This window comes from Lissotriton helveticus, chromosome 8 (genome assembly GCF_964261635.1).
Source record: "Lissotriton helveticus chromosome 8, aLisHel1.1, whole genome shotgun sequence".
Classification (NCBI taxonomy): domain Eukaryota; kingdom Metazoa; phylum Chordata; class Amphibia; order Caudata; family Salamandridae; genus Lissotriton; species Lissotriton helveticus.
Window position 1 is genome coordinate 13,517,399 of NC_136069.1, and position 23,074 is coordinate 13,540,472.

The 23,074-nt window shown below is 48.2% G+C and overlaps 1 protein-coding gene across 2 annotated transcripts in view; it reads left to right on the top strand.

Moving 5' to 3' along the window:
• Window positions 1–23,074, top strand: part of SLC22A15 (solute carrier family 22 member 15) — a 187,217-nt gene that overhangs the window by 119,648 nt on the left and 44,495 nt on the right. For both annotated transcript variants that reach the window (XM_078656368.1, XM_078656369.1), the window contains 2 exons: window positions 750–890; window positions 21,995–22,080. In XM_078656368.1, coding sequence (XP_078512494.1) covers window positions 750–890; window positions 21,995–22,080 — 227 coding nt within the window. The remainder of the gene's footprint in view (window positions 1–749; window positions 891–21,994; window positions 22,081–23,074) is intronic.

The following is a 23,074-nucleotide window of genomic DNA, read 5'->3' on the forward strand; positions in this document are numbered from 1 at the left end:
GAGAGATGGGTTTTGGAACTGGTTCCTTGGAGCGGGACGAGTATGGGAGTGGTTCCTTGGAGCTGGATTATTTTTGGTAATGGTTCCCTGAGTGGAATGAGGGAGGAGTGTAGTTCCTTGGAGTGGGTTGAGTGTTGAACATGGTTTCCTGAGGGAGATGGGTGTTGGTAGTGGTTCCTTAGAGCAGGATGAGTGGGGCTTTGTTTCTTGGGTTGAGTGTTGGGGGGTATTAAGTTAAGCAGAATGAGTGGAGGGCTTGGCTTCTTGCCATTGGTTTTGTGGTAGACATGTTTCCTTGTAGGCGGATGAGCAGAGAAAATGATTCCTTTTAGTGGGATGAGTGTTGGGAATTGTTTCTTGCAGTTCGGTAAGTGATGGGAATAGTTCTTATGAGTGGGAGAGTGTTGGGAAAAGTTAAGTGGAGTTCAATGCGTGTTGAAATAGTTCTTTGGAGAGGGATGAGTCGTAGAACTTTAAGGAGAGCTGTCAAAGTGGTACAAAGGTGGATGAGGGACCTGGAAATGGGAGGACCTCTGGAGGTTTATGAAGTCCTGTAGGAGTATGGTTGGCGTAAGTTTTCCTTACAGAGGGAGAAATCCCAGTGAGGGAAGAAGCGAAGTAGTTGAGGTTTGAACTTGAACACCGTAGAGAACAAGAAGATTTTATGGGGTAAATGCGAGAACACTCCACACAGTGGGTTGAGGTGTAGTCTTTCCCTCACTGTCTTCTCCTTGTTTCTCTTTCTATAGGTTTGTCTGCAGCCTGGTATACTACGGTCTGACACTCAACGCAGGGGACCTTGGTGGCAGTATATACATTAACCTGGCCTTGAGCGGATTGGTGGAAATCCCCTCCTATCCCATTTGCATCTACTTTATCAACCGCAAGTGGTAAGTGTGACCAGCACTAGGAGTAAGGGCGTCGGCAGTGAGTGATGCAATGTCTGCTGCTGAGGCACGTTACATACATGTGCATAGTGCAATGACGGGTAAGGGCACCAAGCCATTTCAGCCGATCGAGACCTATGATAGAACTGTTAGTCCATCAATGGGGGAAGATGAAAGGGCTATACATTTAATTCAAGCACATGTCCTGGATTTTTATAATGGTTCTCATCAGTGCTCCTTGCCACCCCAGAACCGCTTCAGGATAACACATGTTTACATCAGTTCAGCAGATCTTCTAGCAGCCACAAGGGCACACACCATGAATATGTTTCAGACAGACTGGAAAGTAAGAATTTGTTCAATCTCCACCTTTTTGAGAGTTTTTCTAATTCCAATTCATTCCAAGAACCATTTGCCTTAATTTCAGTTGGTATCCACAGTACAAATCCCATTCATGGCAGTGTATATCACACAAACCCCTACACTCGGGGACTGACATCATGTCTTCGGGGAACAGTGTTTAATTTAAGACACTAAGGGCCAGGTGTAGCAAAAGAGCATTTTGCGATTCCCAAATAGCGATTTTTACAGAATCTTCCATTTGGGAATTGCAAAATGCTATGTATGTAGTAATCGCAAACGATGTTGGGATTCCTTAATATTACCTGGTAGCGATTCGGTAAATAGTGAATCGCTATTAGGTAATGTGACTCCATTCGTTCCTATGGGCCTGAAGGCCCATAGGTGCAAATAGTTTTGCATTTGCGATTTACCTAATTGGTAAATGCAAATTAGTGAATGCAAAGCCAAAAGTGCCAGAGGGACTAAGGCCCCCCTGAAGCACCCCCAAAATGTTAATTGTGCACATGTAAAGTTCACACATTCCCTAGGTGTATTTCTGCACAGCGTGGCACTTAGAAAAATGCATTTTTGCCCATTTTTCATGATTCGCACATGGCTGTCATCAACTTGAAGTTGATGGTAACTAGTTGCATTTGCAAAGAAACCCTGGCACTCACAATATTTCACATTGAGTTAAATATGATAATTGGTCTATCCAACAAAAAGCACAACTACGAGGAGAGATTCCTCCTATTACAGGAAACACAGACGATATAATCAACTGATCATTCATTGGTTTATTTCATAATACCAAAAGGTTACAAGGACTAGCGCTTGGTAATTCGTCAATACTCTTATAACACTTGTTGCACGATGTGAGTAGTAGTCCAGTTCTAGTTGTGACGAACACAGGAAACAGCCAACGCGCGTTTCGTCACCACTGTGACTCTCTAGGCTCCACATTATCAATATTCACGCAGGGTATTAGGATTGCTGACCTGGCATGATCGAAGAGATCCCATTGGATCAGCATTCAGAATTTGATCAGAAGAATGTCTACTTCTCTTCGATCTCCGGTCCCACAGATTATTTTAAAGGACCTTTCCTCGTAGAGGTTTATATGTATGTATTATGTTTGCAACAAAGATTCTTGGTCGCGTTGTCAATTGTCAATCAAGCAGCTAGGGCACTATGATAAGTCCTTCATTTTCGATCAGTTCATACACAACAACCGTCTCCACCCGTCTCTAGTACTGTGATGACACACGATAGCAGAGACGGGAGGAGAGGAAAAATCGTTCAGATTAGTATGTTTTTATTTCAAAATAAAAAAGTGGACACTGTGCACAGTTTTGCAATGTTATCCTCTGGAAGGAAAAACAAGTTCTGCAAACAGGTACAGTACAGTGACTTACGGGACCACTCTCCAGGAGTTGAGGTGAGTGGTGGGCAAGGTCCAAGGTAGCACCTACAGCACACCACCAGCGGCACGTGGGCGCGCTGGGTGCAGGGTGCAAAACAGCCTCGGGAAACCAATAGGCTTCTACGGAGATCGATCACTGCAAAAAGAGGCTGCAGGGCTTGGTCAGGAGGTCAGTCTGGCTGATCCAGCAAGTGGGCTCAGGCCTGAGATGCTCAGGCACAGGGGAGCACCTGTGGGCCGCTTCTCCAAGGCCCAGAGGCGCCCTTAGGTTTCGGGTTTTTCTTTACCGGAGCAGTCGCTGTTGAGGGGGGCTGCGTGCAGAGGCTGTCAGTTCCCAGAACCACATCATTAGCTCTTCACTGACAGGGGAAGGTACTAACTTACAAGCTTCTTGGGGTTCAGGTTGCCTGTCTATTGCTGTCATCCTGTAGTAAATCCTGTAGTAAATACTCTTCTTCCACTCTCCTTTCTATCGCAAGCTTAACAGCTGCCTGACTAGTCGGGTCTTCTTGTGGGACAAGTGTGGCCGCACTAGTGCAAACTTTAGAGTTCTCCTTTACTGGTGTAGAATCTCCTTGGCTCACTGGAACTTTGGCTAAACGTTGCCCACCTTTCCTACACTTTGTTTTTCCTCTTCTTTTGGGGCCTACATGCACTAACTGCAGGTTCAGCCCTCCCTCTCCCCCCTCCCCCCTTCGAATCCTTGGGTGAGGACTGGCAGTGGACCAGTACCTCTTTTTGGCTCAGACAAATCTCTGGGTGGTCATTACCAAGGGGATAGTCAAGGGGGAGGTCTGTGCCGACTACCACCTTTCTCCAAGAAAGGCACCCAGCTATTTCTAGGGGTACTAAAGCCTAAGGCCTGACAGTGACCTCCCCTGGGATAGCCCTTACTCTTCTGTTGCCACCTGGGATACACTGGTTTGAGAGTACCAGCGGTTCATGCACCTCAGTGTGACTGGCTCTGGTATTTCACAGTGCAGTGGCTGGGATTCCATTCACCAGTAGCTGGTGAAACTGTCTTCTCCCTTCTGGAATCTCCAACTCACCTTCCCGGCCCACTTCCCAGTAAAAGGCTAGGAGGACTTCCTCATCTCAGGTGTACCTTCAAAATCTAGACTAGCAACCCCTAGAGGTGCACTAGTGGGTTTGTTTTAGGACAGGAAGTGTCCTTGGCCAGGTGTTCTGTTACAGTTGAGGCATCAAGCCTTCTTGGGATCACAGTTCTTACTCTGGTACCCACTTTTTTTGTGAGGTGTCTCGAGACCCTCCCGGGCAGGTTTTTGGGGGCCTATAGAAGACTCCTTACTTTCATCTTTGTCATCAGAGTGGTCCACCTTCTTCTCTTTGGGGGAGAGGGGTGGGGGCTTGTTGACCTCTTTCTTTTGGCCACCCCCACCATGTGTAGTTTTGGACACTTGTTTTTACCCACCTCTTGGGGAGAGACCGGCCCAGGTCCACCAGGTATTGATGTAGCTTTTCAGAAGTAGTTACCGAACAGATGTTCTTTCATAAGCTAATTATAAAGCCCATCATAATCACGCACATTGCTACCCTTTAACTAACCACCTAGTGTTTTCACTGAAAAGTCTACAAAATCTACCCTGGTCTGACTGGGTTTTCTGAGTCTCCCTGAACGTGATCCTGTATTCCTCAGTGGTGAGTCCAAAGCCCTCAATCAGGGTCTCCTTCATGAGGTCATAAGACTCCGCACCTGTCTCACTCAGTGTCAGGAGCCTGTCCCGACACTTCCCAGAGAGCAGCTCCCAAAGAAGAGAGCCCCAATACTTCTTGTTCAGCTGTCTCCATTTACAGGCCCTCTCAAAGGCTGTAAACCATTTGGTGATATCATCACCTTCTGAGTATTTAGGGACAATCCCTTTGGGGATTTTAGGGTCAACACCATCTCCCCGATGTATAATTTTGCTGCCGCCAGAGATAGGTCCTAGGCTCATCTCAGCTGTTTCCTTTTCTGTATCCAGATGTTTGGCCTCGAATGTTGTCCTCCAGGTCAGTTTATGAAGATCTGTAGCTCCTGTGTTTACCTCTTCTCAGGCACTGCTAGGAGGGCTGGCAGTGGTGCTGCTTTCTGAAGAGGTCGAGTTGAACCAGTGTCATCCTCATCCACCTCTGGGTTTACATCATCTGCCGTAGTGGGGGAATTTTCACTGACAACTGCTGCAAGTCCACTTTTGTGGGTTTAAGGCAGTAAATGAGGCACATACTCAATAAAGCAATCCAACATCAATTTATAAAAATAACACATTTTTATATAGATTTAGATACCAAGATCATCGGAATCTGGTAAGTTCTTTTCAAGAAATGAATGTTTACAGGTTTCAGAAACGAAACGTGCATTTCCTGGATCAGAAGTGCTTTTCTATGGAGGCAATCATGAATTGCATTTGGATAGTTAGCAGCGGCCTACGGGACTGTTGTTCTGGACTTAAGGTGAGTATGGGGCTAGGTCCAAGGCCACACCAGCAGACCACCTCGGGAGGCTCTGGGGCGAACGGGTGCCGAGGTGTGTCCCATTCACTTCAGTGGGAGAACGGTCCAGTCAGAAAGAGGCTGCGGGCAGTCCCTGTGTGCCAGAGGATCTTGAGCGTGGAGCTCCCCTGTGGGATACCCTAGACTGGCCCCCCACACCCTGCTTGCAGCCTCTTTCTGACCATACCATTCTCCCATTGAAGTGAATGGGACGCCCGACTCTGTGACATACATCTGCACCTGTGTTCCGAGTAAGGTACGCGCCCGCGCACGTCTGTCCCCAATAGCGCGCATTGCAGCATGTGGAGCGCGCACCCACACCACATCCCGGGAGAGAATTTGCTCCGCCACTTGTATAAAGTGAGCGGTGCGAAAAATGGTAATTTCATGGTTGCGATGCCTCCTGCTCCTGCTGCTGTTTTTCCTTCTTAATGAAGCGCAGCTGGGGGCTGTTTGTGGGCCTTTGTGAAGATATTTGTTATTTGACGCACCGTCATGCGCTGCAATTAACATAAATAGTTGCACAATGGCCCACAATCAGCCCGCAGCCGTGCTCCATTCAGAAAAGACATGCATCAACCCCAAAAGAACGACGTGTAAAGCACACGTCGTGCTTTTAGGCTTGCTGCATGCCTTTTGTTAATAGAGCGCGGCAGATTGTGTGCCTTTTTGAAAGTTTTCATATTAAACGCTGCCCAGTGTATTAGTATGTCTGGCTCTGCAATTAACATGAAAACTTTCCAAAAGGCACGCAATCTGCCGCCCTCTATTAACCCCTTTGCTGCGACGGCTATTCCGCTACAGCGCTAATGAGCGGGGGGCCGCGCTGCGCTCCGACGCTTATGACAGAACCGCTCTGTCACGCCCCTCGGGCGGGCTGTGCTTGTGACGGAGTGGTTCCGTCATGGCCCCGCCCGCTCAGTAGAACGTCCAGTGCAGGCGGGGAATCCGCGCCGCGCAGGTGTGGCGAGCGGGCCATGACGGAACCGCTCCGTCACCAGCACAGCCAACCCGAGGGGTTGACGGAGCGGTTCCGTCATAAGCGTGGGAGGGGTTAACAAAAGGCATGCAGAAAGCCTAAAAACAACGTGTGCTTTTACAATCACTAATATATGATAGTGATTCTGAAAGCACGTGTCCTGCCTCTGGAATTGCTGCAAGCAATTTGTTCATAGAGCGTGGCTGCGGGCAGATCGTGTGCATTTTTAAAGTATTCATGTTAATTGCTGCAATTAACATGCAAACTTTAAAAAATGTACACAATCTGCCCGCGGTAACGCTCTATTAACAAAAAGCATGCAGCAAGCCCAGGGCTTTAAGTGGGCTGGGTCCTGCCGATGCTGAGTTTTTAAAAGCCGCTGCTGAAACAGTTCCCAATCAAGCTCTTCATTTTTGCCCTTACTCTCAGGGTAAAAAAAATTCTCAACTCTGCAGCAGTGCAACTGATGAAAGCCTTTGGTGTAACTTCAGAGGACTTTTTATAGTTTTTTCACAGTCTGATCACTTCAGAACTGAGCCATTTTCAATATTGTATTCAACTGAGCTGTAGTTGTTGCTTATTTATCTTATGCAGCTAACAACCATTGACCAAGTCAATAGTCCTGGCTTGTTGTAGCTATAATGTTACTTGTATTCTATATCTGGATGCAATGACCGAGGCAGCATAATAACGGTCGGGCGGCACACTATGCTAAGCACAGACGTTTAGCTTACGTGTTTTTAAGCCTCGCCCTTAATTACATCAGGCACGCCAATTTGAGAGACCCCCCAGTTTTTTCATCCCACTTAAAGCCCTGAGCAAGCCTAAAAGCACCACTTTCAGAATCACTGACATATATTAGTGACTCTGAAAGCACACATGGTGGACTTCTACGTACATCACCCCCTGCGTATCCAAGAAACCATCTTCAGAGCTGACAAGTGAACTAATGATTAGCAGTTTTAAAAAGTGGAGTAGCCCCCGCCTTGGTAGAGCCAGCTCTGTTCTGCAGAGAGTCTTGCCCCGATGACCTTGAATAATTCTTAAACAGATTTTTGCAAATAGCATTTTCCTTTCATTTATTTTTAATCTGGGTAATGCGTGAGAGTCTGTTGCAGACATTTTATGACAAATGTGTTGTTGTTTCATGCATCATCCATATTTTTATTTTTATTTTAGATCCAAACAGGATCTCAACTATGAGAAATGGGAGGATGTCATAGTGATTATTTGCAGTAGTATTAGTGAGCTTCTACTGTGTTAGAATAGTTGAAAAATACATCACTATCCCTGAATATTAACTGTAAACGCATTTGGAATTTGAAGCAGAGTGCCTGTGCACTGTTTGTGATCTTGCCAATGAGGACACAAGAAAGCTGAAACTGGATCATAAATTCAAAGCTGATCCGCACAGGGCCCCCCAAAATACGTTTGACCTAGGACGCTCAAAGTCCTTCAGTTGTCCCTGAGCCGCCGCTGTGTAGTTAGTTAGGAAAGAAGAGGTTCACTGGTGCTGTGGAATGAAGCCGGTCACCCCGGTTTCCTAATACATATATTAGTGTAGCTTCGTCGTGGTTGCAGATGCACTGCACTTTCTCATTTCGAACATGACGCAACCATTGTACGCCAGGCACCAATACGAAGGTAACCCCCTGGCTGGTCTGGTCTTAGCAAGCATCGGGTGTTTGCCTATGAGGCTGGAAGGGTGGGTGGCAGTTTTGGAGCAGTGGGGGCCAGTTTTGTTACTGGAGGCAGTTTTGCAGCGATGCTGCAATATGGGCCCTCGGTAACAAGAGCCCCAGTGTTGGGGACCGGTTTTAAGCAGTAGTGCTTGACACGTGCCCCCCCTCACCCCACCCCTGGTGGGTGGGAGCCTGTGTGGCAAAATTGCCAGGGCTGCTTTGGGTTCCCAGTCTGGCCCTGCCTGCCCCATCAAACAGGCCTCCTCTGTTGCAGTACCTAGGTCATTTATCTGCGCAATCGAGCAGGAACCCCAGTGTCAGAACTCCTGTCACTGCACTCACACACACGGTCGGGTTCTTGGCGCACATTGCCGTGGCTGGAGCGTACGGAGATCTCACACTGCCGCACACAGAGGAAAAAAATTAGAGGGAACATTGCTCTGCACCCAGATGCATCAGAGTCTCCCGGGTTGATCTGTTGGTTCTCAAGGGCAGGAGTTGGCCACCTATCAACCCTAATACAAAGCACCAAAGGTTCAACAAGATGCAAAAATGACAATGTTTGCATTCCAATGTATTCTCACCTGGCATCCACAAAGCTGCTGGTACCTGAGAGTAAATGTCTTCAGGATAAACTCACATACAAGTCTCGTCCTTCTTCTCCTAGAGGGGCCGCTTGTGTTTGCCACTGAAATGTTCCCGGAGTCGAACTGTAGAGAAAACCAGATTCAACTCTTAATTTGGACTGTAGACCAGTTCAGCAGTGTATCTTGTCTGTTCAAAAGAACTTATTTAACTAGTTATTTAGTATCTTGGTCACAATTTTACTTTCTTTCTTATTTTACTTATTTATCTATTAACTGTTCGGAGCATGAGCTGTCTAATCTGGTCTTTTCTATTCTATTTTGTCTTCTATTCTATTACATTTAATATTGCGTACCATAGTGTGCATTATACCATTCTACTTTATTCAATTTTTTTTTACTGTATTTAATTCTGTTGTATTCTCATTTTCCTTTTTTTTACTGTTTTCTTTTGTATTCCACGGTATTCTGTTCTGTATACTCTATTTTAGTCTACACTCTGTCCTGTTCTATTCGATCATTTATTCTCCTCTCCCTCCCATCCCATCCTCTCCCCTCTCCTCCCCCTTCTTCCCCCTCTCCCCTCTCCTCCCCTCCCTTCCCTGCTCCCCTCCCCTCTCCACCCCTCTCCACCCTTATCCTCCCTCTCCCCCCCTCCCCTCACTGCCCTGTTCTCCCCTCCCCACTCCTATCCCTTCCCCTCCCCTCCCCTTTCCCCCCCATAACCTCCTCTCCACACCTCCTCTCTCCCCCCTTCCTCCCCCTCCTCTTCTCTCCTCTTCTCTCCTCTCGTCTCCTCTACCCTCTTCTCCTCTTCCCCTCACCTTCCCTTCCCCTCCCCTCCTCTCTTTCCCCCTCCTCTCCTCCCTTCCCTTCCCTTCTCCTCTCTTCTCTCTCATCCTCCCCTCTCTTCACCTCCCCTCCCCTCCCCCCTCCTCCCTCCAGCCTCCTCTCCCCTCCCCCTTTCTTCCCTCTTCTCTGCTCCCCTCTGCTGCATTCTGTTCTACTCTACTTTGCTGTATTCTATTCTGTTGTTTTTATTTTGCTACATCCAATTCTGTTCTCTTTTATTTTACTGTATTGTGTTTTATTCTTTTTTATTATATTCTGTGTTCTAACCTATTTTATTCAATTCCTCATTCTGCTCCCTTCTATTTTATATCATATGCAATGCTATTATGTTCTACTCTGCTTTACTTTCTTCTACTTCCAATCAATTCTTTCATTTTCTGTTGTACTCTTCTCTTCTGTACTCTGTTCTATTCAGTATTCTATTCTGTTCCATATTGTACTCTATATTCTGCTGTTCTGTTCTACCTTGCTCTTTTTAGTTTACTGTATTTCAATAGGTTGTATTCTCTGTTTTATTCTACGTTATTCTACTGTATTCCGTTCTGTATTCTACTATATTGCATGCTACATTCTATTCTACATCTGTTTTATTCTATATTCTATTATAGACCTCTTCAATTCTGTTGTGTGACTTCTAGCCGCAGATTCCTTATCTTAGAATATTCTCCAGGTGCCAGACTGGAGCTGGCAATTTTTCGTGATCAGTCCCCCCGCATGCCAGTATGTGGCGCCATTTGGCTCTGTGTGGCATCGTCTGCGACAGAAGTTACGTGCATGGTGCCTATATAGGCGACACCCCAGTGCACTGGCGTCATTTCTTCTTGTCTCCTGGTGTGGCAGGGATATCCTCAAAGAAGGCTGTTTTTCAGCTTTGTGGGACCGTTACCAGCTAATTTCAATGATAGACCCTCACCTCGTCTGCTTTTGGTGTCTCAAAGGCGACCACGACGCCAAGACCTGCGCCGACTGCTGCGCCATGCACCCCAAGGACTTCAGGGAGTGAGCCGTCCAGCTCCTTGCTGCTCAACGTTTGACACCGCTATTGTCTCGATCCCGGTCGAGAGGAAGGTCCTGGGATTGGTCGCGGAGCCATCTGTATTCTTCAGTCGAAGTTGTCCAGGCGTTTGGCTAATCCCCACATGCAGAAGAGTAAGAAGACGAAGAGACCATATCTGTTGAAGTCATCTGACGTGACAAGGGAACGTTCGCATTTGAGGCCTGTGGTTAAGCCTGGGCTGTCTCTGCATCTCCCCGAGTTTCCTGGAGCCCGAGTGACCCCTTCCCTACTCCTTGAGTTTCATGAGGCCATGCACCTCATATTTGGGATGCCCATCCCTGTGGTGTGCCTTCAGGCCCTGTGGATTTGGGAGGGGCTTCTACTGGTCTTTTGCCAGCGGGTTCTACCTGGGCGCCAGTCGTGCCCCTTGGATCCATAGGTGGATCTACCGGTGGCGCTGTTTCCATTCTAATCCCTGACTGAGCCAGATAGGCTGCATCCGACACAGACTCTGGTGCTGACAGGATGCATTCCCTCCAGGCCGGAGCCTATAACCTATTCTTATGGGCTAGCACTTGTGGAAGAATGGGAGAGGCCACTGGACCCTGAAGAATACCAGCCCCTAGATTACACCGAGTACACTTGGTGTGAGGATCTGGCGGACCCAAGCAGTCTGGATACTTCTCGTTCTACCAATTCTTACGGGGAGGGAGCATCTTTTGCATTGGTGGTGAGACAGGGCACTGAGGTCCTGGGCCTTCGACTCCCCATTATGGCAGTCAAAATGAAGGTCTTGATGGAGATGCTTCAACCAGGGGTGACTCCATCTGAAACCACTTCTTCCATCTAATGAAGCCCTCACAGATATCCTACTACTTGGGCCTGTTCGAAGCACTGCACAGGGGCTCCTGTGACCAGGACAATTACCCGCCACCATCACCCCGCCCCTGGGGACCCTAGTTTTTCTGTCCTACATCTAATGCCGGAAAGCTTGGTGGTCCAAGCCTCCACCTCCACCTCCAAAGTTCATACTGTTGCATTCTCTACCACTCTACCAGACAGGAAATCCAAGAGGCCGGATACCATGGGGAAGAAGATGTGTTTTTGTTTTCTCCCGGCAGCCTGGCAGTGCGGTCGGTGAACACTGCGTGCCTTTTGGGCCGATATACCCACTCACTCTGGAACGCGGTTGCACAGGTGTTGCCGATGGTCCGGTCGGAGGCCCTAGCCATACTCTCCAGGCTATGGCTGACGGGAGAGACACAGGCAACTTCACCATTTGTTGTGGACTGGACACAACTGACTCGCTAGGCAGAGCAGTTTTGTTGTTAGTTGTCCTTAGGTGCTACGCCTTGCTGAAAAACACTAACTTTTGGTGGAATATCCAAACCTCGCGTATGGACATGACCTTCGATGGCTTCTTCCCTTCGGAGACAAAGTGGACCCCATGCTGGAGCACTTCAAGAATAGCAGAGCTATGGCCAGGTCATTGGGCCTTTCTCTGGCCCCCTCGCCAACCCCAGCCTGCCTTTCGCTCCTATTGTGGTTATGGAAGGAGCTTCCAGCCGCGATCTTCCCGCCCAGCCACCATGGCATGCAAACGTCCCATTCCCTGCCTGGCCAAGGACATGATACCCACAGGCCTCATGTGTCAGGTAGCAACAGATTGGGCCAATCCACCACTCCCCGGGAGCCGCAGCCTCCAAGCCTCTTTAGCTTGCCCTCTGACTGTCAAGGGTTTCTCGTGGACAGCAGGATACGCCTTCACATGCGCCACTGGAGGTTAATAACATGGTCCAGATCTCGGAGGGCACTGCAAGAGATCTTCAGTGGTGGCTGACGAGCTGTGATTGGATCACTAGCAGACTCTTCTTCTTTCCCCAACCAAATCTGACGGTAGTGACAGATCCGTCACTCCTGGGATGAGGCGGCCATCTGGAAAAGGTGGAGATCAGAGAACTCTGGTCTTTGGCGGAATATGGACTCCTCATCAACCTGTTGGAGCTCCGTGTGATCAGATTGGCGTAAAAGCCTTTCTACCCTCCATCAAGGGATGGCTACTTCACGGACTACACCAACTCCATGTGGTACTACAACAAACAGGGTCGGTGGTGTCACGGACCCTCTCTCAAGAGGCTTTACATCTCAGGACATGGCTGGAAAACCAGGACATTTCCCTGGTGGTTCAACATCGGGCGGGTTCTCTAGATGCCAGGGTGGACAAACCTAGTCTTCTATGTCTAGCAGCTCACGAGTGGCGCCGCCTCTATCTGGAGGTGGCGCAAGGTTTCTGCCAAGAGTGGGGAGAGCCTTGGTTAGATCTTTTTTGCCACCCCTGAAAATGCAGAATGTCAGCACTTCCATGTGCTGAAGTTTATAAGGGGACTCGCTCGGAAATGCTATTCGTCTCACATGGAGCTCTGGCCTCTTATACGCCTTCCCGCCAATACCGCTCCTGCCCAGAGTTCTCAAGAAGATCAGTTACGACTGAAGAGTATGTTATCCCGAGCTTTTGAGCATCTCCATTGGACATCCAATTAGGCTTTCTCTTCAGGAGGGATCGTCTGTTGCAGCAGCGGGGGAGGGTTCTCCACCCGAACCTGTCAACGCTCCGCCTACATGTGTGTAGATTGAGTGGCGACAGTTGACAGCTTTTGACATTCTGCCTGATTCTGTGGTTATTCTGGCAGCTCAGCATCCATCCACCAAATCGGTAAACATCAGTCGTTGGAGCAAGTTTGCTGCATAGTGTGTGTGCAGCCAAACAGGTTGACTTCTTATCTGCACCCCTTGCACAAGTTCTTTTGTCCATTTCTACCCTAGCCCAGCATAGCTCTGCATTGGGCACATTGAAGAGTTATTTGCCTGCTATCTTCGCTTTTCTGCGTCTGACGTACCAACCTTCCCTCTTCAAGTTCCCTATTTTACAAAGGTTTCTTAAAGGTCTACGACACATTTCTTTGTGCTACCTTCGTTATGCCCCAGTGGAACCTTAACTTGGTCCTTACCCTTCTGATGTGCACTCCCTTTGAGCCACTTCGTACCTGCCCTCTTAGGCTTCTCACCATTAAGACGGCCTTCCTAGTGACAGTAACATCGATCCAGAGGGGCAGTGAACTTCAGCCGTTGTCATCTCAGCCTCCATATGTGTCGTTCTTCCCAGACAAACTGATCCTTTGGACTCGAGCATCCTTCTTGCAAAGGTGGTCATCTTGTTTCATTTACCACAGTCCATCACCCTGCCTACCTTTTATGCTCTGCCTAATCCATCTAAGAAAGGGGAGAGACTGTGCCTGCTAGACCCAAAATGAGCATTGTTGTTCTACCTTGACCGCACAAAACCACTCTTCCTCGGGTATGTCGAAGCAAAGGGAATGCTGTGCAGAAGCGAGGCAGCTCCCGATGGATCATACTCTGCATTAAGATTTGCTACACAGTGGTGAAAAAACATCCGAGAGGGCTTGCATGCTCATTCCACCTGGGCAAGTGTGGCCACCACGTTAGCGAGCGAAGTTCTGGTCCTGGATATCTGCCAGCCTGCAACTTGGGCCTCGCTGCACACTTTCACTAAACACTACTGCCTGGACAGTCAGGTCCGTTTGTGTGGGCGCTGTACCCGTTGGGGCCTGCAGGACTTTCTGCAAGAATGTTGTATGCAGACTCCCCTCAGGTGAGGTATTGAATCTGCGACTAGAAATCTCTTTCAGATGAACAACTTTGTTACCTTTGGTAACTCCATATCTGGTAGAGACTCTATCTAGCCACAGATTCCTTACCAACCCACCCATCCCTCTCACTCTAGGAATGGATTTCTAGGTATGGGGCCTTTTCATTTCAGGGCACTATTTCCATACACCATTGGTCAGCGCTCCTCGTGGCAAAAGAAACTGACGTCAGTACGCTAGGGAGGTGCCTATATAGGCACTACATGTATCACTTCTGGCATGAACGATGACACGCGCAGCCGAACCACTCTACCTACGGGCGTGCAGGGGTACTGCGCATGAAATATTTCCAGATCCAGTCTGACAGCTGGGAATATTCTAAGGTAAGGAGTCTGAGGCTAGACAAAGTCTCTACCAGATAAGGCGTTACGGAATGTAAGTAACTTTTTCTTCTGTTCTATTTTACTGTGTTGTATTCCATTTTATTGTATTCTACTCTACTCTATTCTGTTCTATTATATTCTAAGCCATATTCTGTTCTGTTCCATTTTCTCTTCCTTATTGCGTTCCACATGCTGCTGTGTTCTGTTCTATTCTAGCATCTTCCATTCAACTGTTACTTGTTTTACTGTATTCCCTTCTAGTGTAGTCCATATTCTATTTTACTGTATTATAGTTTATTCTACTGCATTCTATTCTGTTTCTTCTCCAGTGTATTCTACATTCTCGTCTGCATCCTGTTCTGTTCAGTTCTGTTCAGTCTTTTCTTTGGAAGAAGTCCGCTGAGTGAGTGTCAGAGCTGCAAAAGAACCAGAGCTTCTATTGTTGCTGCTTTCTAGTAAAGCAAAGGGATCCATGCCATTATTACCACTCCTTTCTAGACCTAAAGTGCCCCAGCAAATAAGTGAAAAGGAAGACATTTAGAATATTGAGTGGCATCCAGAGATCCATGGGAAGCGCAGCTCCCCATCCTGATGTTAAAAAGTTGCATAAAATTCCTCATATTCTGAATATGGAGCTCCCACTACCAACTGCAATTTCCCCTGTATTGCCCCAGGGTAGCCCTGTGTGTCTTTTTCAAGTCCATGGCGCTGTTAGGAGCAAGCGTAAGGCAAAAGGGCTTCTTTGTATGTCCTTCTTTGGGTGGCTGGCTGGTGAACGCCCCTTCAGTGCACAAACTTCAACACAAAAGCCGGAATAAAAATCATTCACCCTGTCACACAATACAGACTATGCGGGTCCCACAATACACACTTTTATGTCCCCTTCGGAAGGAAGACTCATTTCCATTCATGAAGATTGTCGTTCTGTGGAAGACTTCTCCAGAAGTCAGACTAGTTTCCTCCCTCACAGGTTGTGTGGACGCGTGCATCTTCCTGATCCCTGGTGACAGTTTTCATTTAGACCTTCTTCAGGAAGGCCTGAACAATCGGTGGTCTTGGAGATTGTGATGTCCTTCGGCATCATTTATGTGCCTTTTTTGTAGCGCAAACCGTTCCAAAAGGCAGCAGAGTGCTCCACAGGGTCAAAGACGAGCGTAAAGTTGACGAGTCATTGGAGTGGTAGCTGGATTGTAGACTGCTTAATGCTTCGTGATGTAGTGTTCTTTAAAGTGGTGTGTCCTGATCTCTTTCCTAAACTGTAGTAGCGTGGGCGTGGTCCTGCTGGATACAAGGATGTGTTCCAGATCTTGGGTGCAGAGATGTAAAAGTCCTGCAGCCTTGTTTTTTCTCTTTTACACTTCTTTGCCTGCAGTCTGAGGGTGTCCCAGCTGTGTGGGTGCTAAGTACCTCCAGAGATGGAGATTGGTGTCATGGTTTTGTAAATGACACAGCTGGTTGGAAGGACAAGGGTAGTCAGCAGAGTTCCATCAGGTTGGGGGTGATGTCGTCACATTTCTTCAGGTCCTGGATGAGACACACTGTGACAGGAAGTAGGCTCTTAGGGGTGCCAGTGTGGAGCCAGGGAGGCCATGAAGCCGGGCGTTACCAGCATCCTGGTGCTGGAATACGAAGCCATGAACAGTAGTTCTGAAGTCGCTTTATAGAAGAGAAGGTTTCACTTTCTTTAGACGAGAGAGGTGGGGAGACGGAGCTAGGAAACAGCTTAGGTGGATTCCTGCTTCTAAAGCTCGGTCATAGCACCGGCGCTCCTTGACCCCTTTTCTCTGTATGGGAGGGCCGGCAACAAAGGACCAGTATCTGGACAGGTAGGGAGCCTGGGGGCTCCCTACCTGTCCAGGCTGTATCAGGCTGGAAGATCCCACGAAATAGCAGGGCGTGCAGGCCGCATTCGGCCCCCGGATGCACGCCTGACGTTTGCCTGCAATTCTATTGTGAAGCTGTAAACGGACAGTGGAGTACCAATGCGTTTCCAAACTTCATCGACGTAGTGGTGGGTTTGTCGCCTACGGAGAGGACGGGGAGGAGACCGCATAGCCTACATTCGACAGAGCTATGGCCCTTACCATTTATGATTGCAGAACAAGTCTGTGTATCTTTGGGGCGCAAGTGGCCAGGCGCTCCCATACCCTGACTTTTGTAGAAGGCGACGGGGTGGCAATATTTGTGTGGAGTGACGAGCTCTGCTTCATATGCGACTGCTGACTCTCCTCAGGAGCACGAGAATCTGGTCAGCCCTCACAGCGAGGACACCCAGGCTGTTTCATCCAGTCTTCTGCTGCATAGCACTTACGCACCTACATCACGTCCCCTTAGAGTTCTCGTGTCTTCTGCTGGTCGGTGGTGTGGACATTGGCGCAAATGCTTTCTTCACTCCACTGCCAGGGATGATTCTTTAGGCGCTGGGGCGACATAGCTAGAAACTCTCCGAGTGTCTTGCATGATCCTCTGGAGCGCTGATAGAGCGGCGCATACACCCCGGCGGGCGAGGTTCTTTCAAAGTACTTCTGGATCTCTGCTGAAGCCTTGGCTGATGAGGTTATGGGACAAGCTGCCAGACTGCCTTGGGAAAGTGCCTGAAGATAAGCCACTGCCCAACTTGCTGTATATGGCTACAGAAACTGGTATTTTTCCAGCTTCCCTCATCGGAGGCAGTGGCAGGGCCAGACTCGGAACGCACACCAGCCCTGGCAATTACATCGGACCTGCTCGGAAGGCAGGGAGGGGGAGAGGAGGGTGAGAAACACTGCTGCTTCGCTTTTGTTGCAGTGGGCCGGTTTTGCAGCATTGCTGCAAACTCGGGCACCAGCAATAAAAATGGCCCCCAAAGGTCCAAAACCAGACCTCCGGGAAAATGCCCAGTGCACGCTATGGCCAGGCCAGCCCTTGGCAGTGGTGTACTCTTAGCCCACTCCGATCTCTGATACAGACACCCAGTCAGACCTAGCCATGGAGTCCCTACTGAAAAAAATTAAGCCATTGGTAATAGCCTCACTACCATGAAAAATAAAGTTGACCAACCTCTTGTTGAGGTGAAAAGTATGAGACAGGACATAACCTTCTGTAACAGAATGGACGTAATGGATTAGCAACTGGATCATGTAGAATCCCAGTGGAAAGCCATTCTGGGCTGGAGCAGAGATTTAGAACAAGCTTACGGACCTCCCCTACCCCTCTAGCCGCTCCCGGACAAAGCCCTGGTAGCAGGTGGAGTTGGTTGGCAGTCATTTGGCTACCGGGTCTAATTCGGAGTGCCCTTGATGTTGTTCCTTTTTGTCTTTTTCTGGTTGATTTTCATCCTATTTTTGCTCACCATCACACTCTGTCCTGTGTGGTCCTGTGCTCGCCGATCTACTCTTATGCCCCGGATAGCGGCAGAGCAGGGCAGTGCAGGGAGAAGGAACAGTATGTCGCCTAGTCCACAGTTATGCATAGTACTATTGGGGAGCCACATAGGAGCCCCTCCTCACCTCCTTCACCCCTCTCGTTCACCCCTTTTCCATACTGCACTCAACCATGGATATGGCCCCTGGGACCCCGCCTCTGCCTGCTTTGGCCGTCCTTGCTCCATAGATGTTCATGGTTGGTCCCCACCTGTGTTGGATAGACGTCATGTTTCCAGGGGGGGGGGGGGAGGCCCACCGGTGTAGACTGGCACAGAAGTTAGCTCCAGACTAAAAGAGTACTGTGATCTCCCACCCCCCTTCTTTCCAATTTCTTCTTTCTCATCTCCCTTACTAAGGGCAGTGTTCCACATTATTGAGCCACTCTACCCCTGCCCACCCCTGGGTGCACGTCAAGAACTGCTCCTTATTACGTATTACATTATTCAAATCATTAACTACAAATCTTACCAGAGGCACCTGACAGCCCACCTACACTACACTGAGCGGAACCCCCCTCCCACCTGCACACTCGACTGCAGCTCTGCTAGAGTGATGAACGCAGGCGAGACCTGCCAGCCAAAGTACCATACCTAGCTCAGACTCCCACCTCCCAGGTTACAGCACTTAGGTTCTGCAGTATTTTGACGGGACATTAACCTATGCTGTCTAGAACGCCTGGAACGGTATGTCCCACTACATTAAACATAAAGTCTTACATTATTTGCACACATAGGGGGTAGACATTGCACTGATACAGGAGACGCATCTGCCTCTGGAGGAATCACTCAAACTTAGAAGGGACTGAGTAGGCATGGTCATAAGTAGCAGTAGAATTGCAGTGACCATTCGTGGCACTGCCTCCCCCTTGCGTAATGCATCGAAGCGATGTGGAGTAACAATCCTGATAGGCGGTAGGATACCCTGCAAAACCCTTAAAACATGGACAGATGATATGGGAAGGAGGGCTTTCACTAAAATTCGTATCCAAGACAAGTCCATAGTGATCGACTCGATATACGCACCTAATGCGGAAAAAACGAATTTCTTGACACGTTTGGCCAGAATTTATACAGGGTTTGGGCACGCACCTGTTCTGGAAGGAGACTGACCTGGTTCTGAATAGGACTGGGAGTCCAGACCGCTCCAACCGCGCTGATAGAGCCCTGCTTCAAGATCTGCTTTCTGACCGTACCCTGCAGAATGTTTGGCTTCTGTTACTCCCCAGGGATAGAGAATTTACCTTCATATTCTGCCCGCATGGTAACCAGTCTTGCATTGGTTACTTGTCCTTCAGGGTCGATTGCTTTGAGATGTGACCGGCTACACTATTCTTGACGCCAGACTGTCGGATCTGAGCCCAGTCCAGTTGGATCTTCGATGAGCCCATATTGGCTCATCGAATCCCCTTAGGGGACAGATGAAGTCCTTTGCAAACAAATATTCTGAGCAGCAAAAACAACTTAAGCAGCATATTCTCTCTTCCCGTGAGGACAATGCAGGTTCTGTTGCCTCAGACAGGATTCTTAGAGTGGGCGAGAAGGAGGCTACTAGGGGACTGCTGATGAGAGGCACTGCTCTTGCGAAATGCAAGGCAGACACGGATTTGGCATCGAAAGTGCACAACTTCACCTCTTTTCATGCTACATCACCATCGACAACACGCCTGAAGGAACTAGAACCATTGAAAAAGCTCCTTAACATGTTTTTCACAAGAAGTGCTGAAAAAACCCTTGTTAAACTAAAATGGTGCCGGTATGATCCGGGGAGAAGGCAGTCGGCTGCTGGCCGTACAGCTGTCACAACGGGAATCGCAGCAGTTGCCCTACTGGCCATCCATGGTGCACTTGGCATCTTATTGACCCACGCCTTGAATATCTAAATCGATTTGTGGCTTTCAATACGACTCTTTATATGACTGATCCTGCTCCACTGCGGCTCAAATAGACAAGTTTCTAGACCTGCTGTGTGTCCCTCCCTTAATGATGATGGGCGGGCACTACTGGAGGGCGCATTCACTGTAGCAGAAGTAGCTGAAGTGATCTCAGTGCTACCTACATGCAAACCCCGGGGGATGGTTACCCAGGAAAGTTCTACGAAGCCTGTGAAGCCCTTCTGACCCCTCTTCTGACGAAGGCCTATCAAAAGGCATTTGACACAGGCTCATTCGGGACCTTTTCTAACACGGCTGCTATCACCCTTCTCCTAAACGAAAGGAAGAGCCCCCTGGAGTGTGCTTAATTAATGTGGGCCACAAAATCTTCACAAAAATACTGTCCCCATTTAGGACTGTTTTATCCGAGCTGATTCATCAGGTGGGGTGCGTGCCGGACCGTAGCTGCCATAAACCTTTACGAACCTTGACCCATGTACCATGGCAGGCTAGAAGAGACGATAGCCTTGTCCCTGGATGCCAAAAGGCATTTGACTGGGTGGACAGGCCTTTCCTCTTCCGGTTCATGGGATGGATGGGTCTGGGAGAGTAGTTTATTAAAAAAAGTCTGGCTTCTCTGATTCCCCCTTGGCGGACATCGACAGTGGGTGCTTCCTGTCGGACTCGTTTTGGATCCATTGCGCTCCTCTTTCTGCTGGCTTCGGAGCCCCTGGCTAAAGCCATACATCGCTCACATGCGATAGAACGTATCCAAGTAGGAGGTAAAGATTTAAAGGTCTTGATATATGCGGATGATATCTTACTACTGCTCTCCCACCCAGCTCACTCTCTTGAGGCTGTTATGTCTATCTTTAGTACAATCTCCTCCCTCTCTGGTAATGAGATAAATTGGTCCAAATCGGAAGTGCTCCCCGTATCCAGGATTACCACAAATGCCTGTATACAGGACTGTAACATGACATGGGTATCTAAGGGACTGTGATATCTGGGCATTCGCATGAATGGACGGCTCGCCCACACGGGGGGAAAACAATCCTCTCCCCCTGATAGAGCGCTTGCGATAGGACTTTGTTATAATGCAACTCTTGAATTTCTGACTCTGGGGAAGGGTGCAGATGATTAAAATGACGGTGGCCCCAAGATGTCTTCAAATGGAAGAGGTTCTGCATCTGGTCCCTCCAGAAACAGATGGACCAGGGAACGAGCCAGTAAGAAATAGCACTGCTATGTTTTCTTTATTTTAGCTAAATCTGATCTTTAGTTTTCTTCAGTTAAAATGCATTTCACTGTCATCATTGCTTATATGAAAAGCCCATCACAGTTCTGGTGAGTAAGGAGTGCCTTGAAGTCTTCAAGATGAGTCTTTCCCCTGATTAGAAGGCCTTCTTGTCCACGGTAATTAAACTCTGTCCTATCAGAATCCATGTGTACTCTGTTTGCACCCATGCACAAATCTAACTCAGTGTCTGCCATGGAAGGTAGGTTTCCCTGTGGCTCTTACTTCGACTGGAAGGGTGAACCGGCTTCCAGATCTGTGAATTGATTAACTTTATATGGTGTTCTACCACAGTACCGGGTTCTTGCGATCAAACTACTCCCCTACTCAAAGTTATCTCAAAATTTCACCTCACTTGAAACCTTTTTTTTCCTTGTTGTTTTCCGGTCATTCCCAATCTGGCAGAAAAGCCTCCTCACACATTAGATATCAAAAGAGCTGCGAAATTCAACTTAGACAACATAAGCATTGTTTGTCAAATCTGGGGTGGTGAGAACAAGTGTCGATAAAGCAGGCCATGGACAGGTGCATAGTTCTTGGTGTGTTTACAAGCTGCCAAAAGGTGAACAGGCCTCTTCTGGTGAAACTAAGGTCCATTCAACAAGGGCAAACCAGTTGGTGTTGCTGTCATGAGGACTAGCACTCAGTGTCTGGGACCATTTATGGTTTTGTTTTAAAGGGGCAGGCCCAGGACCGAGAGCTGAGATTACAGGTAAACAACCTTTAATGAAATATGATGCTTTATTAAATTCATAAGAAGTTCTCCCACCTATCTGACTAAGAGTGCATCTTAACTGAAGGTTTTCCTCCATCTGGCTCGCACACTATGCTGAGGCAAGCTGTCCCTGCTCTCAGACTCTGGTGCAGCCCGCTGCCTTTGAAGTGACGTGTCGCGTTGCTGTATGCTCAAGCCACCGACCATCTATCCGCAGATGCAGACTATTCCTAGATAGCGTTTCCTCCTGTATGTTTTCAATGAGAGTCTTGTCAACCCACTTTGCAGCTTTCTGGTGTACTGCTAGAGCTCCTTTGGCACCAGTGTTTCATTCTAAAAGAAACATCATTTAAGCGTTCACGAGTAAGTTCAGGTAGTTTGGTAGATGTTGAAATATCTAACTTTTGCCTGTTTTCTCTGGCAGGTTTGGGCGCAGGCGCACCTTGGCAGGATTCCTGTGCGTAGGAGGCGTGGCCTGTCTCATCGTTATGGCACTTCCTGAAAAGAGAGGTACTTCATGTTTTTATAAGTAATCTGTAGCCATCATAGGCCATAAAGATCACACATTCAATCTTCTGATAACTTGCTAAGAAGTGCACTAGTTCCTCTAAAAAATGTATTTGATTGAGAATTTTACTCTTTATTTTTGTGCAGTTTGTGTGTTTTATATAATTGGGATGTGGATGGTTCTTGACTGGTCTTTTTGGAAGGATGCTCACTTAAGTGGCAACCCCTTTGTACCAATCACCATCCAGCTTTACAAGCAGCAAATAAGAACTTGTGCTGTCCTTGTAAAATAGTGACAAAGTAAAGATATGTTTCTGAATATCAGGTTTGACATTCCCAAAACCACATACACAAATGTTTTTAAATAATTAGCAGCCAATGCATGTGGTGGGGCGGGTGGAGTGGGTGCGGGAGGGAGTGAGAGAGGGGCATGGCGGAGCGCAGTAGGTGGTATCCAGGGGTGGGGGGAGTTAACGCGTTTAAAAATTAAAAATGAAATAAACACTTACCTGAAGCTTCTGCCGCCTCAGTTCTCTGATGCTTCCTGGGTCCCAGCAGCCCCTGAGCGAGCATCCGAGACTCGCTGTGCAATCCCCACGCTGCTCTCAAGCATCAGAGCAGCGTGGGGATTGGCCTGAGCGGGCTGGTTTGACGCTCCGCTCAGGACAGGGAGTTGGAGTTTGGATGGGGTGAGATGGCCCGCCAAACACACATGCGTAATTACAGTACAGGACCCAGTACCCCTCCACTAGCAACGGCCCTGCCCATCCCTGCAGAGGCTGGCCCAGCAGACAGGTAAAAAATAAAACCACAGTATTTTTTTTTTTCACCTGCTGGGTCAGTGGGGCAACGCTCCTCCACCATTGCTGAAGAGCCACCGCTGTTTGAATAATACTTTCGGAGATTTGTATTGGTGTGTAAACAATGCAAGATAGTTTTTTGATCTAAATTGAATATTCCTTCTAGCAGGAAATTATTTCAAATCTTCCAAGTTCAT